Genomic DNA, 15,241 nt, shown 5'->3' with positions numbered 1-15,241 from the left:
GGATACACAGAGTTTAGCCCAATTTGGTCCAATGACACATATCCCAAATTATCCAAATTACAGCATGGAGCACTATGGAAGAGATATGGGGTGGTGTATCTTAGGCCGCGTACACACGGGCGGACTGTTCGCCCAACTTAGTTTGTCAAACAATCCGACAAACAGTCCGCTCAAAATTTGCATGAGCAGACTTGACCACACACGATGAACGAACAGTCCGCTGAAAGCGTGCGCGATGACGTGAACGGCACGTACGACGGGACTAGAAAAACGACGTCCTATACACTGCAATGCAACCTTCGGCGTGTAAATCCTTTCTGAGCATGCGCGGAACTTAGTTTGACGAACAAGCCTACACACGAGCGGACTGTCCGCTCAAACCAAGTTTCAGCGGACTGTCTTACGGGAATTCCGAAAAACATTGTTCGTCAGACTGTCCGCTGAAACTGTCCGCTGAAGCCCACACACGAGCGGACTGTCCGCTGAAACACTGTTCAGCGGACAAAGTTGGGCGAACAGTCCGCCCGTGTGTACGCGGCCTCAGACAGATTTTTCATAATGGGATTTTACATCCATTCGAAACCCTACAGGAACTATTTAGATTACCACAATCCATGCGATTTTATTATATGCAATTAAACCATGCTGTAACGGCCCAGAGTAGATCACTGGAGTGGTCTTCCTCACCAACCCTACTGTTTAATCTGATTGCAAGAGCTGCCAATACCAAGGGATTTATATCGCAATGCTACAGTATGCTGCTACAGAACTCCCTGATTAAACACCCCCTGCAAATGCTGGCCAAGTGGGAGGGAGACGTAGGCCCGATAGACAGGGACCAGTGGGAGGAGGTTCTACAGGCAGTACCCACCTGTTCTTTAAATGTATCCCAGAGATTAATGCAACTATATATCCTGTTGAGAGTATATTATACCCCCCACAGAATGTATATTATGGGGCTCCAACCCACCCCACTATGTACCAGTTGCAAAAGAGATCATGGAGACCCGATCCACCTACCGTGGAGGTGCCCGAAACTCCACCCCTACTGGAAAGGGGTGGTGGATACCATAAACAGACTATTTCAGATCTCTATGCCTACAAATCCAAGACTCGGTTTACTTGGTGGAATTGGAAAGGGAGGAATGTACCAGGGTGGCAGTTACTAGATCCCAATTCCTGGCGCATAAGCCAATAAGGACACATTGGATATCTGAAAACCCCCCTGCTATTAAAGAGTGGATTAATGCTGTGGGAGAAATGCTTAGAAAGAAAAAAAATCACTTATCAGGATAGAGGATACTCCCAGAAGTTTGAGAAACGTTGGGGCCCGTGGCTGAATGTACCAGGACTTGGTCATGGGTAGATTGTTGGGCATCGGCACCGGGCGAGACTAACCAACAGACCACTGGATCAGAAGTATTGTGTAAAGCAACGCAAGCCAGATTGTCCCCAAGGGTACTGACCGAATAGTCAGATTAAGCAAAATTACTGTAATCTGTACTTGATTTTGTGTGAAGCTTCGGTATGTATGTATATGTTTACTTCAATAAACTTTTCTTTGGATAAAAAAAAAAAAAAAAGATGGTAGAGACATACCCAAAAACACTTGCATCTGTAATTGCAGACAAAAGGTGGTTCAACAAAGTACTAACTCAGGGGGGGCTGAATACAAATTCATGCCACATTTTTCACATATTTATTTGCAAAAAAAAATTGAAAACCATTTATCATTTTCCTTCCACTTCACAATTATGTGCAACTTTGTGTTGGTCTATCACATAAAATCCCAATAAAATACATTTCCGTACTTGGCTGTAATATAACAAATTTGGGAAAATTTCAAATGGTATGAATATTTTTTTAAGGCACTGTAAGTATCTCTCTCCTCCATACATAGAGAAGGAAAACACAGGGATCGGCTTCACAGTGATTGATCACTGTTATAGCCAATTAGAGGCTATCACAGCGATCAGGTGACCTGGAATCAGGAGATCTTGGTCCTGATTGTTAGTACGTGGCCCGGGGCTTCCGCTGAGACCCCGGTCTCTGTGCTGGGAGTGCACCAAGCGGCACGCTCCAAGCACAAAAGGAGACATGCAAATATGCTGCCCCACAGAGAAAAGAAACAGCGCAGTGGGGCCGCATATTTGCGTACAATCGGCGTCAGGGGGTCAAAACAGTGAATGGGAGCTGTTCTACCAATGGCCTCCCAAAAGTTAATGCATAACATATGTTGGTACATCAAAAAACAGAATGTGCAGGTCAACATATCACTTAGATGCAAACTAGCACCATTTAAAACCATGGCTACCCTATGTACATTAATTGATATATGTTAAAAAGCAAAGGTGTGAATAGGCCCTTAAAGTCAACAGCAAAGCCTTAAGCCTCTAACTATTTCTAACTACTATCCCTAGCCACTGACGGAACCTACTTAATACGTAGGCTGTACATGACAGGCAACAAAAGCAAAATTATTCCAAATCCTATCAAATCCAAGAAACTTGAAACCCATTGGGGATATAATCTCCCCTGAGAGAAAGGGCGTCTTCTAAAATTAAAACCATTACCAAACTAAGTGTGTTTAATACTTTATTATTAACTTCTTGCTGACTGGCTCATGCTGATATATGTTGGCAGAATGGCACGGCTCGGCAAAACAACGTATGGGAACGTTGTTCCCTTTAAGAGCCGCTGGAGGTGTGCGCGCGCCCCCACAGAACGGCGGGGGATCTGATGCACGATCGCAGGCACATGAGCCAGTACAGGCATTTGTGTGTGTAAACACTCCCCCAGTCAGTCCTATCCCCATACAGTTAGAACACATCCAGGGAACACATATTTAACCCCTTGATCGCCCCTAGTGTTAACCCCTTCCCTACCAGTGACATTTACACAGTAATTAATGCATTTTTATAGCTCTGATCACTGTATACATGTCAATGGTCCCAAAAATGTGTCTGATCTGTCCACCGCAATGTTACAGTACCGCTAAAAATCGCAGATCACCACCAATACTAGTAAAAAAAATAATAATAATAATGCCATAATCTTTCCCATAGTTTGTAGATGCTGTAAGTTTTGTGCAAACCAATCAATATTGAGAGATTTTTTTTTTACCAAAAATATCTAGAATATATATTGGCCTAAATTGATGAAGAAATTCGTTTTTTTTAAAACATTTTTGGGGATATTTATTATAGCAAAAAGTAAAAAAAATTGTTTCTTTTTTCAAAAAAAAATTGTTTCTTTTTTCAAAAAAAATTTGATTCTTTTTTCAAAATTGTCGTTTTTTTGTTGATAGCGCAAAAAATAAAAACCACAGAGGTTATCAAATACCACCAAAAGAAATCTCTATTTGTGAGAAAAAAAGGATGCAAATTTTGTTTGGGTACAGCATTACATGTTCGCGCAATTGTCAGTTAAAACGATGCAGTGCCAAATTGTAAAAAATGCTCTGGTCAGGAAGGGGGTAAAATCTTCCGGGGGGCAAAGTGGTTAAAAACTGATATTTTTTTTCCTTGGTATAGTACCTATAGCTATGTAATAGGCTGTAAAAAAATCTTAGTTTTTCCTGTGTTTTACTTCTGGCTGGTAACTAATTAACTAAGACTAATAGAAAAAAAAATGTGACTGCTGGCCTAGGATAAAGAAATGAAAAAGATATCAAACCTTTCAGAGTTTCACTCTCTCTGATCAGGAAAGCGCCAGCATTATTTCCGGGAGCCAACAGCTGCCTTTCTGCGTCCTTTCTTGTAATGTCTTTGAAAAACCATCTGAGAAATGAATGGTAAGATTTAGTACCCACGGTTTTAGCTCCCTTCTTAACTGATCACTTAAATACACATTGAAACTTACTCTTCTGTCTCTAGTGTATTAACTTTGGCTACATAGTTGCTTGGGATGAATCCTTCTTTCTTTGTGGCCAAGGATTTGGCTTTCCACCACTCTCCATGCCTGTAGGAAAGACTCAGATTAGTTAACTCAAGACACTATCACATAGCAATTCGGCAATATATCCTATTTAAAAATGGTGTATACATATAGTTTTAAAAATAAAACAACCTACTGCCTGATCCTGTCCATCTACACTGTCTCTATGATTGACCAGTAAGAGGTGGGCACAAAAAAATATAAAAAAAAGTGCAGCCCTAAATAACCAAACATGAGAAACATAAATCAAAAACATAAAAGCAAAAAACTGACAAATTGAAAAATTGTGCAGAGTCCAGTTAATGGAATCCAAATGTGATAGTTCAAGCTATAATGTCAAGTAGATATAAATGCACATGAAGTACTTCTAAAAAGGGTAAAATTCCATCCACATAAGCCCGTGTTGAAATATAGAAAGGGAACACCACTTATGTGTGCCTTCACCATCCACTCAAAATACGCTTACCAGATTGGATTCACTTCCTAGTTATAAAAAGTCAAAATGCACCTGTATCGCAAAAAGGCATGTAGCTCCACAGCAGCATGGGGTCTATGTGCTCCAATGCCCCTCACTCCAAAGTCATGTTCATGGCTGGCTCAGGTTTGTGTTGGAGGGTGGATCCCCACATGCTGGTTATGTTGGAAGGTTGGTCTTCACATTCTGCTTGCGTAAAGTACAATTGCCACCTTTTTTCTTCTTCCGTAAACCATTAAACAGCATTAGGCAAGTTTGACCTGTGCAATGCAAAACACTGAATCTGGGCACAGCAATCTCTCCTCTGCTGTTCTATTCCTCCGCCAGAACACTCTGGAGATCTGTAGCCAGTCGGTAGGGATAAGCCAGATGTTCGAGTTGAACATAAGTTTGACTCAAACATCAGGTGTTCATTTGCTTGCAAACGAAGCGAGCATTTGAGGCATTTGCAGGAAATTAAAGTGCCATGGAACGCCCCATAATGCATTATGAGATCGCAGTGCATTGACGTCTGATGATTGGCCAAAGCATGCACCTGACCAGCATGCTTTGGCCAATCACAGCACGCTCTGCTGTGAGAGACATAATTGGCCAAAGGTAGGGTGCTTTTGGCCAATCATGGCTCGGGGGACTAAGTCCACGCCCCACACTATATAAGGCTGCTTACATAGCGGCCGTGTATAGTGCGTGGATAGTGATAGATTGAGCTAGATTAGGTAGTTAGTGGCGTGCAGGCAGTGTATTTAATACTATATATATATATATATATATATATATATATATATATATATATATATATATACAGTGGTGTGAAAAAGTGTTTGCCCCCTTCCTCATTTCCTGTTCCTTTGCATGTTTGTCACACTTAAGTGTTTCGGAACATCAAACCAATTTAAACAATAGTCAAGGACAACACAAGTAAACACAAAATGCAATTTGTAAATGAAGGTGTTTATTATTAAAGGTGAAAAAAAATCCAAACCATCATGGCCCTGTGTGAAAAAGTGATTGCCCCCCTTGTTAAAACATACTATAACTGTGGTTGTCCACACCTGAGTTCAATTTCTCTAGCCACACCCAGGCCTGATTATTGCCACACCTGTTCACAATCAAGGCATCACTTAAATAGGAGCTGCTTGACACAGTAAGGTCCACCAGAAGATCCTTAAAAGCTACACATCATGCCGAGACCCAAAGAAATTCAGGAACAATTGAGAAAGAAAGTAATTGAGATCTATCAGTCTGGAAAGGGTTATAAAGCTATTTCCAAAGCTTTGGGAATCCAGCGAACCACAGTGAGAGCCATTATCCACAAATGGCGAAGACATGGAACAGTGGTGAACCTTCCCATAAGTGGCCGCAATTTCTCCACAACACATCTTGATGATCCCCAAGACTTTTGGGACAACATTCTGTGGACCGATGAGACAAAAGTGGAACTCTTTGGAAGGTGTGTGTCCAAGTATATCTGGCGTAGAAGGAACACTGCATTTCAGAAAAAGAACATTATACCAACAGTAAAATATGGTGGTGGTAGTGTGATGGTCTGCGGCTGTTTTGCTGCTTCAGGACCTGGAAGACTTGCCGTGATAAAAGGAACTATGAATTCTGCTGTCTACCAAGAGATCCTGAAGGAGAATGTCCGACCATCTGTTCGTGTACTCAAGCTGAAACAAACTTGGGTTCTGCAGCAGGACAATGATCCTAAACACACCAGCAAGTCCACCACCGAATGGCTGAAGAAAAACAAAATGAAGACTTTGGAGTGGCCTAGCCAAAGTCCTGACCTGAATCCTATTGAGATGTTGTGGTATGACCTTAAAAAGGCAGTTCATGCTCGAAAACCCTCTAATGTAACTGAATTAGGACAATTCTGCAAAGATGAGTGGGCCAAAATTCCTCCAGGACGCTGTAAAAGCCTCATTGCACGTTATCGCAAACGCTTGGTTGCAGTTGTTGCTGCTAAGGGTGGCCCAACCAGTTATTAGGTTTAGGGGGCAATCACTTTTTCACACAGGGCCATGATGGTTTGGATTTTTTTTCACCTTTAATAATAAACACCTTCATTTACAAATTGCATTTTGTGTTTACTTGTGTTGTCCTTGACTATTGTTTAAATTGGTTTGATGTTCCGAAACACTTAAGTGTGACAAACATGCAAAGGAACAGGAAATGAGGAAGGGGGCAAACACTTTTTCACACCACTGTATATATATATATATATATATATATATATATATATATATAGATATATATACACATATACATACTAGACCAGCCTTCTCAACCTTTTCAACACAGAGGAACCCTTGAAATAGTTCTCCAGTTTTGGGGAACCCCTGCTAAAAATTTAAAATCTACAACTCATGATAAATGAGTGTGATGGTCAGTGTGAATAATGGTCCTTACACTTGTGGTCATTGGGAGGAATTACCTCCTTACAGATAGCTAAAAAGGCCAGTGGTGTCGGTGGGAACTTATTTGAGAGGCAGAAATGGCCCAATGCTGAAGGAACCCCTAGCAACCTCCGGAGGAACCTTAGGATTCCACTGAACCCTGGTTGAGAATCACTGCACTAGACTGCACTGTATTTTTAATACTAGACTATATATATATATATATATATATATATATATATATATATATATATATATATAAAGAGAGCTATGTGTATATATATATATATATATATATATATATATATATATATATATATATATACTCTGCATTTAGTGTAGACTATATATTCAGTGTAGACTCTATATTCAGTCAGTGCAGACAGTGTAGTGGTTGATTTACTAAAGTTAAATAGACTGTGCATTTTTGCAAAGTGCAATTGCTTCAGAGCTTAGTAAATGCGTAAAAGCCTTGCTGACTTTCATCCTCCAATCATGTGCAAGCAATAATGCCGTTTTTATTTGTATTGTCCTTGCATGTGATTGGGTATTCTTTGCAAAGTGAAGCCTTACCTCATTTACCAAGCTCTGGACCAACTGCAAAGTGCACAGTCTAGTTGCCTTTAGTAAATCAACTCCAGGGTATTAAAGTGGTTAAGGGGAACCCCGCGCCAAAATAAAGAAAAATTGGGATGGGGCCCCCCAAAGACCATACCAGACCCTTCAGGTCTTGGTATGGATTTTAAGGGGAACCCTGTGCCAAAATTGAAAAAAAAATGGCGTAGAGGTCCCCCCCAAAATCCATACCAGACCCTTATCCGAGTATGCAACCTGGCAGGTCAGGATAGGAATGAGCGAGTGGGCAACCCCCCCTCCTGAACCATACCAGGCCCCTTGCCCTGAACATGGGGAGAGTGCTTTGATGGGGACAAGGGCCTCATCCCCACAACCCTTTCCAGTGGTTGTGGGGGTCTGCGGGCGGGAGCGCTTATCAGAATTTGGAAGCCCCCTTTAACAAGTAGGCCCCAGTTCCTGACCACCCCTATGTGAATTCACCAAAAAAAGTGTCAAAAAGTAAAGAACACAAAAGGCAGTTCTTGACAATTCCTTTATTAAAAAAAAAAAAGTGTCCCATAATGTCCATCCTTCGTAACGTAACCGAGTGACCCTGTCCCTTCTGTGTCGTCAGAGGGACAGCTGTCAAACCCCAGAGACAGCAGTCGGCAGGATGCCTCCCATTGAGGTGGAGCTTTTTTTTCCCTATTTTTTGGGTCCATTGGGGCCATGATTGAAGAAGGATGGACATCATGGGACACTTTTTTTTAAATAAATTGTCATTTTTTTTTCTTTTGCCGTGGAGTTCCCCTTAAAATCTATACTGGGGAACTCTTGATTTTTATCTATATTACCGGGAATCGGCAATGTATTATAGCCGCGAGCAAGTTTAAATGACATTTTTTCCTTTAGAAATGTAATTTTGCTGCGGGACTGTAAAACACAGTACTGACACCAGGACTATAACAATGGACCAAGGTGTGACGACCTTTCGCACATACATTATGCTTCTTCAAAGAAGCACAATGTATGTGTGAAACGTCGTCACCCCTTGGTCTGTTGTTATAGTCCTGTTGGCAGTCTTTCAATAAACCTGTTGGACTGATGTTGGTGTGCAGCTTTTTTTCTACTTGGTCCAGTGTCCGAGGACAGAGCCAAGAATTCTGCACTTCCCAAGAAAAGTCTACTGTTCCCAAATGTTATTAAAACAGTGAATGGGAGCTGTTCTACCCATGCCCACCCAAAAGGTAAACACCAGCTTTGGAAAACATAATCATTTTAGAAAAGAAGTTTAGAAGCAGGAAAATTATGTATTTATCAAATAATAAACATCACTTACTCTTCAATTACTTTCAATTTTTCACCCTTCTTGAAGGTCAAGTCATCTTGGTGGATGCCTTGATATGGGTATAAAGCTACAACAATATTCCCAGTCTCCTCCGGTTCTACCACAACAATCCAAAAATAAGGAAATTATGTAACATTCAGAATCTGTAAATGTAGCAATGCATTTATCTTTCAGACTAAAGGTATACCTGCTTGTGGAAATCTTTGTCCAGGCAGAAGGCTTCCAGCGGTTGATGACTACAAGAACATTTTTTTATGATTAATAGGATAAAAAGCACAAGAATGAACATTTTACACACCACAAAGTTAGTAGCTAATTTCTTCATCACCATGAGCGAAGACAGACACAAGCAATTTATTCCACCAAATAACACTGAAAACTGATCGGGCTATTTTGATTAAATCTAATGAGGTGACTTTTATGGACTGTGGTTTAGTACTTTATTCCTGCTATATTGGATGAGCTCTTTGTTAACCAGCACCCAGACCTAAGAAATAAGTTTGGTACTTGGAGAGGTGCAATTTCTTCATCTCTGAATCCAGTCCATTAGAGTGGAGAAGTCTGTTCAAGGATAGGTTTCCCTGGATGATATTATCCCTTGAACATAGGGTACGCCCGGGGATTTAATTTTCTATCGGCAGGCCAAAATATATTTTATTAAAAACTTGAGCTCAAAATTATACACAGTCATTGATGCCTCCCCTTTGGAAGATACTAGTAGCTTTCTTTTTGTGCAGTACTATTTATGAAGTACCTGAAAGAGGATGGACAGTAGTTTGGCGCTAAAATTCAATTTTAAGCCACCTCCAGGACAGGGAATCCCCAACGTAAATCACAGTAGTGGTACTTTTGTATATATGACTTAATTTAATAACATATAGAATAATAGTGTGCAGTAAGCTTTTTAAAGCTAACATTGATCTTACCAAACTAAATTATTAAAGGATGTTTGGGTTTAATAGGTAATTAAGGTATAAGATGCACCTTAAACAAGTCCTATATAACAGCCTTCTCTTATTATTTGTGTCAGTTATCCTAATTTCATCTGTATGAACAAAACTATTTAGATCACTATCTAAATTGTAAGATTTTAGTCCAGAAGTCCATTACCTACCTTAGAAAGTAGAAGAAAAAAAATATATATACAGGGTTATTCAATACAACAGGCCAAATTGTAATCATAATGTGCAAAGTACAGCAAGCAATCAGATTGGCTACCAAGGGTTACTGCAGTTTGCACAATGCAATCTTCAAATGGCCCACAAAAGGCAATTCATTGCCTAATGGAGGAATTTCTGTTGACTGCTTATATATCACTAGGACCAGGGCCAGAGAGCATTATGTACTTGGTGCTGAGGATTTTGGTGGACCTTTTACTGGGCACCCTTCTGCTTTCCAAGAACCTGTGCTGGCATGCGCCCAAACTCAAAAGTGCGCAGCTGCACAGGCATAACACTAGGGAAGCCTGGCATTTGATTTGCCAAGTTTCTGTAAGGGCAGTGCATTGGCGTGCACTCTGAGCTGAAAGAGTGCAGCTGCGTAGGCCTAACACTATGGAAGCCCCAGACTTCTGTAAGAGCCCTGCATTGGCATGCCCCAAGCTTCTGTTAGGACTGCTCATGCAGTGCCCATTATCAATCCCACCACCCTGCCCAGGCGGTGCATGTGGAATGCAGAGCCTGTCAGGGGAGATCTCTTCCCGTTAGCCCATTGCTTTCCATGTCCTTTTTGGGTGGCTGGGCCTATATTAAGGTAGGGGCCTGGAGCTGCAGCTCCAATAGCCCCTACGTTAATCCAGCCCTGACTAGGACACAGAAGTTTAACCTATTGACCAGAGCCTCTGCAATGCATGAAGGCAGTTGTATCTGATTAAGCTTTAAAGTGGCATTAAACCCAAAACAAAAATTGTAATATATTGCAGCTTACTAATCATTAGATATGGTGGCTGCATTCGTTTTCGTTTTTAGGATTTTTCCCTCTGTTTTCACCCTTACATCTGGCAAATAATTCACCTCCTGTATTAGAGTGCCCCTACTCTGGATGAAGGAGCACAGGGGGCACATTTGTACAGCAGAATTGTCAGTCTGGGGGGAGGAGAGTGTTAGATGTACTAAAAGATTTCAATACACTAACAAATTGAAGCCAAACTCCAAGTAACACTTTATAAGCAGTTACAGTTTTTGTTTATTTTGGGATAAAGGTTTTTTTTTTTCTCAGAGTATAGGTGCAGGGGCTCAACCATGCCCACCACACACACATACCTGTCAAATGGCATCAAGTAGTAGCTCTTCCCTCTGCATACAACCCCCTCCCTCCACTGCCCTCATCTTCTCCCCCCTCCTTAAAAGCTCCACCATCTGTCATATGTCTTACTTTTGTTGCAATATTAACCACTTAAAGACCAGGCCTCTTTTTTAGACTACGGCTCCGGTAAGCGGCGGAGGGCGCGGAATAGCGGTGTGAAGGGGATGGCCCCACTCCCGCCACCAATAACAGGGATCTTGAAGTGAATCCGCCACAGAGACCATCATTATCGTAAACAGAATCGCCGGTTCCAAAGATGGACACCTTGGTTGTGGCATCAGCTGCTGCCGTTACCGAGATATCCATCTTCAAAGTGCCAACGTATATGTACAGAAGCCGGTCGGCAAGTGGTTAAGCTGAAACACCTATCCGGCTGTAGTACCTCCCAGTATACTATACTATACTACAGTCACTTGCAAGGGAGATCATGCAGTAAGAGCATCAGCAACTGGCCACAAGGGAAAAAATGGAGACCACAGAGGGTGCCGCCTACCACGCACCCTCTCCTGCCCATGACTGCACTGAACCCTGGGCACCTGTTCTGTATCTCCCTTGTCCCTCTCCGGCACTCAGTGGGATCTGCGCAGGAGATCTGACCTGTGGGAGCTACTGTGAGATAAGCTGTCACTTCTAAATGCAGAAGCTGGACTTGAGTGTTAACAAATGAGAGTTGTGAGCAGGGAGCAGAAGACCTGAGCCAGAGGTGGTGGAACTGAGTTCCCCCTAGTTCCTGCTGAAAAAAAGCCCTGAGTAAAACTGATCATTGTAAGCACCCCCTGCCAGGTTTGAATGATTTCTCTCAACCGTGTAACTGCTACTGCTTACTGGTTAGCTCACCAGGTGAAAATAAAGGAAAGAAAGCCTAAAGGCTCATTCACACAGACGTGTCCGTGTACGGAGCCCGCTCCATCGATCCCCGCTGAGCAGGAAGATGACAGGTCCGTCTCTGCAACCTGGGCAGGGACGGACCTGTCAGAGCGCCGCTCTCCCCTATGGGGGATTGGATGAGGACAGACCACAGAGTCCGTTGTCACCCGATCCGATCCTCAGACGGATGGAAAAGTAGGTTTTTCCTCAGTCACACTTTTTTTGGATCGGAGCCAGTCAGATGTCAGCAGACATGTCACTACTGACATCCGACGCTCCATAGGAGGTCTATGGAGAGTCCGTTCAGGTCCACCTAAAAAACTGACAGGCAGACCTGAACGGATAGTTCATGTGAAAGAGGCCTAAGAAATAAAAGTAATGCATCTAAGAATTGGAATGATAAATGTTTGCTTTTGGGTTCATTACGGATTTAAGTTAACCAAGGGAGTCAGACTGTCCATCCACTCCTAGACACATTTTAGATGGCACCTTTTAAGTCTACTTAGCTTCACAATGTATAATAAAGCAGTTTTTTATAAAAAAAAAAAAAAAAAGTCATAAGCCTGGTCAGTTCAAACTAGAATTAAATATACAAAGGATTTCTTATGTGAAAAGTGCTTGCTAGAGACATAGTTATATAAATAGCTAAAGGATCTAATATTAGGGTGAAATGTGTTTTTTATTGTAAATGTTTTAATCATTCATTTTTTTTTTAAACATATGCTCAATCTAAGTATAGGCCAGGTTATTTTACCAAAAGAAAGAAAAGGGAAATGATGGGCATAAACTAAGAAAATCAATTTTATTCAATTAATGGATCAATAAAAAATGGATTGTTATTTGTTGCTTCATTTTGCCTTCTGCTCATAGGCTGGATTGCATTCATTTCAAAAATACATAATATTGCAATACAGTAATTATGAAATAACTGTCATGATGGCATGCATGCAAATACAAATTGAAATAATAACATGCATTGGGGTTACTGGGATTGATCAAATTAAAGATGTGATTTTGGAGAAATAAATTACTGATAGTATTATTGCTTAAGTGAGCCATGACAAGTAATAATTTCACTCTCTTTTCTAACAATAGATGTCCATTTATGACGTGGATATCTGAACTTCATGATAAAAAATATTTTTATTGAAATTTATTCTAGATAACCACATCAATTGTTGCATATAATTATAGAACTTATTCTATTCTAGCATCATCTCATTGCTTCATCACCAAGTTTTAAAAATTTGACACATTTTTTTTGCCTTGGTCACCAGTGCAGAAATATCTCAGATAATTTAGTTACTGTTAGATCTTTTTTCATTTTTGTAAATATTTTATTATGTCTTTTCATGTGACAACACTGAGGAAATGACACTTTGCTACAATGTAAAGTAGTGAGTGTACAGCTTGTATAACAGTGTAAATTTGCTGTCCCCCCAAAATAACTCCACACACAGCCATTAATGTCTAAACCACTGGCAACAAAAGTGAGTACACCCCTAAGTGAAAATGTCCAAATTGGGCCCAATTAGCCAATTGTTGCTCTACATAAAGATGGCCTAGGCCAGTGATGGCGAACCTTGGCATCCCAGATGTTTTGGAACTACATTTCCCATGATGCTCAACTTCACTGCAGAGTGCATGGGCATCATGGGAAACATCTGGGGTGCCAAGGTTCGCCATCACTGGCCTAGGCTATAAGAAGATTGCCAAGACCCTGAAACTGAGCTGCAGAACAGTGGCCAAGACCATACAGCGGTTTAACAGGACGGGTTCCACTCAGAACAGGCCTCGCCATAGTCGACCAAAGAAGTTGAGTGCAAGTGCTCAGTGTCATATCCTTAGGTTGTCTTTGGGAAATAGACTTCAAGCTGTCATTGATGTTAAAGTGGTTGTAAACCCTTACAGACCACTTTAACTTACAGGTAAGCCTAGATTAATGCGGGAGTTCTGGCAAAAATTTTTTTTTAAAGTCAGCAGCTACAAATACTGCAGCTGCTGACTTTTAAAATATGGACACTTACCTGTCAGGCGTGACCGCGATGTCGGCACCCCGAAGCCGATCTGTCACTCAGCTCTCGGATGCTGCCTAAAAACGGGCACTAATGTCTATGGTGCATGCGCACCATAGACAATGGCGCAGGCACACTGAGCGTGCCATTAGTGAAGGCGGTCATGCCTTCACTGACGGCTCCCGCGCGCATGCGCCGGAGTGACGTCATCGCTGCTCCAGCCAGTCACAGCACCGGAGTAGCGATACCCGGAAGTCATTCTGGGGTATCATGGCTGCGACGGAGAACGTGGATGAGGGTCGCTTCAGGGGCTTCGATCTCAGGTAAGTAATTCATAATGAGCTAGTATGCTATGCATACTAGCTCATTATGCCTTTGCCTTGCAGGGTTTGTTTTTTTTTTCATTAGAGAGGGTTTACTCCCTCTTTAAAGGGGGCAATACAGGGTATTAAGAACTGGGGTATGTAAACCTTTGATCAGGGTCATTTGGGTAGTTTCTGTTTCCATTTTGATTTAAAAAGAGTAAACACATTTGATTGATAATAAATGGCTTATCCAAACACTAACCATGAGTGAAATAAATGTTATTGTATTATCATTCATAGTCTCTGAAAAATGGCCAAGAAATCATTAACTCTGCCAAGGTATGTAAACATATGAGCTCAACCATATATTGACAGCTAATGTTGCCAACTTTACATGTTCGCTGGTTAGGAGGATGTCACATAGGTACATAGTAGGTGAGGTTGAAAAAAGACACAAGTCCATCAAGTCCAACCTATGTGTGTGATTATATATCAGTATTACATTGTATATCCCTGTATGTTGCGGTCGTTCAGGTGCTTATCTAATAGTTTTTTGAAACTCCCTGCTGAGAGCACATCCTTGCCGCTCTTACAGTAAAGAACCCTCTATGTAGTTTAAGGTTAAACCTCTTTTCTTCTAATTTTAATGAGTGGCTATGTGTCTTGTTAAACTCCCTTCTGCAAAAAAGTTTTTTCCCTATTGTGGGGTCACCAGTACGGTATTTATAAATTTAAATCTTCTCTCAAGCATCTCTTCTCCAGAGAGAATAAGTTCAGTACTCGCAACCTTTCCTCATAACTAATATCCTCCAGACCCTTTATTAGCTTTGTTGCCCTTCTTTGTACTTTCTCCATTTCCAGTACATCCTTCCTGAGGACTGGTGCATCTTGTAGAGCATGAGCATTATCGTTTTATCTCTTGAGTTGATCCCCTTTTTAATGCATGGCAATATTCTGTTTGCTTTGTTAGCAGCAGCTTGGCCATTGCTGCAGTGACATACCCAGGGGGGGGCAACGTAGCAATTACCCCCCCCCCCCCC

The 15,241-nt window shown here is 41.4% G+C and overlaps 1 protein-coding gene across 4 annotated transcripts in view; it reads right to left on the bottom strand.

Moving 5' to 3' along the window:
• LYN (LYN proto-oncogene, Src family tyrosine kinase) overlaps positions 1 to 15,241 on the bottom strand; it is a 140,005-nt gene that overhangs the window by 53,334 nt on the left and 71,430 nt on the right. For all 4 annotated transcript variants that reach the window (XM_077492711.1, XM_077492713.1, XM_077492712.1 and 1 more), the window contains exons 3-6: positions 8,898 to 8,946; positions 8,702 to 8,807; positions 3,862 to 3,960; positions 3,676 to 3,779 (exon numbers count right to left, since the gene is read on the bottom strand). In XM_077492711.1, the coding sequence (XP_077348837.1) occupies positions 3,676 to 3,779; positions 3,862 to 3,960; positions 8,702 to 8,807; positions 8,898 to 8,946 (358 nt within the window). The remainder of the gene's footprint in view (positions 1 to 3,675; positions 3,780 to 3,861; positions 3,961 to 8,701; positions 8,808 to 8,897; positions 8,947 to 15,241) is intronic.

Source organism: Lithobates pipiens, unplaced genomic scaffold, assembly GCF_037356315.1.
Source record: "Lithobates pipiens isolate NorthernLeopardFrog02 unplaced genomic scaffold, aLitPip1_a1.2 Scaffold_19, whole genome shotgun sequence".
Taxonomy (NCBI): domain Eukaryota; kingdom Metazoa; phylum Chordata; class Amphibia; order Anura; family Ranidae; genus Lithobates; species Lithobates pipiens.
Note: the sequence above shows the minus strand (reverse complement) of the source record. Positions and strands in the feature narration are given on the sequence as shown.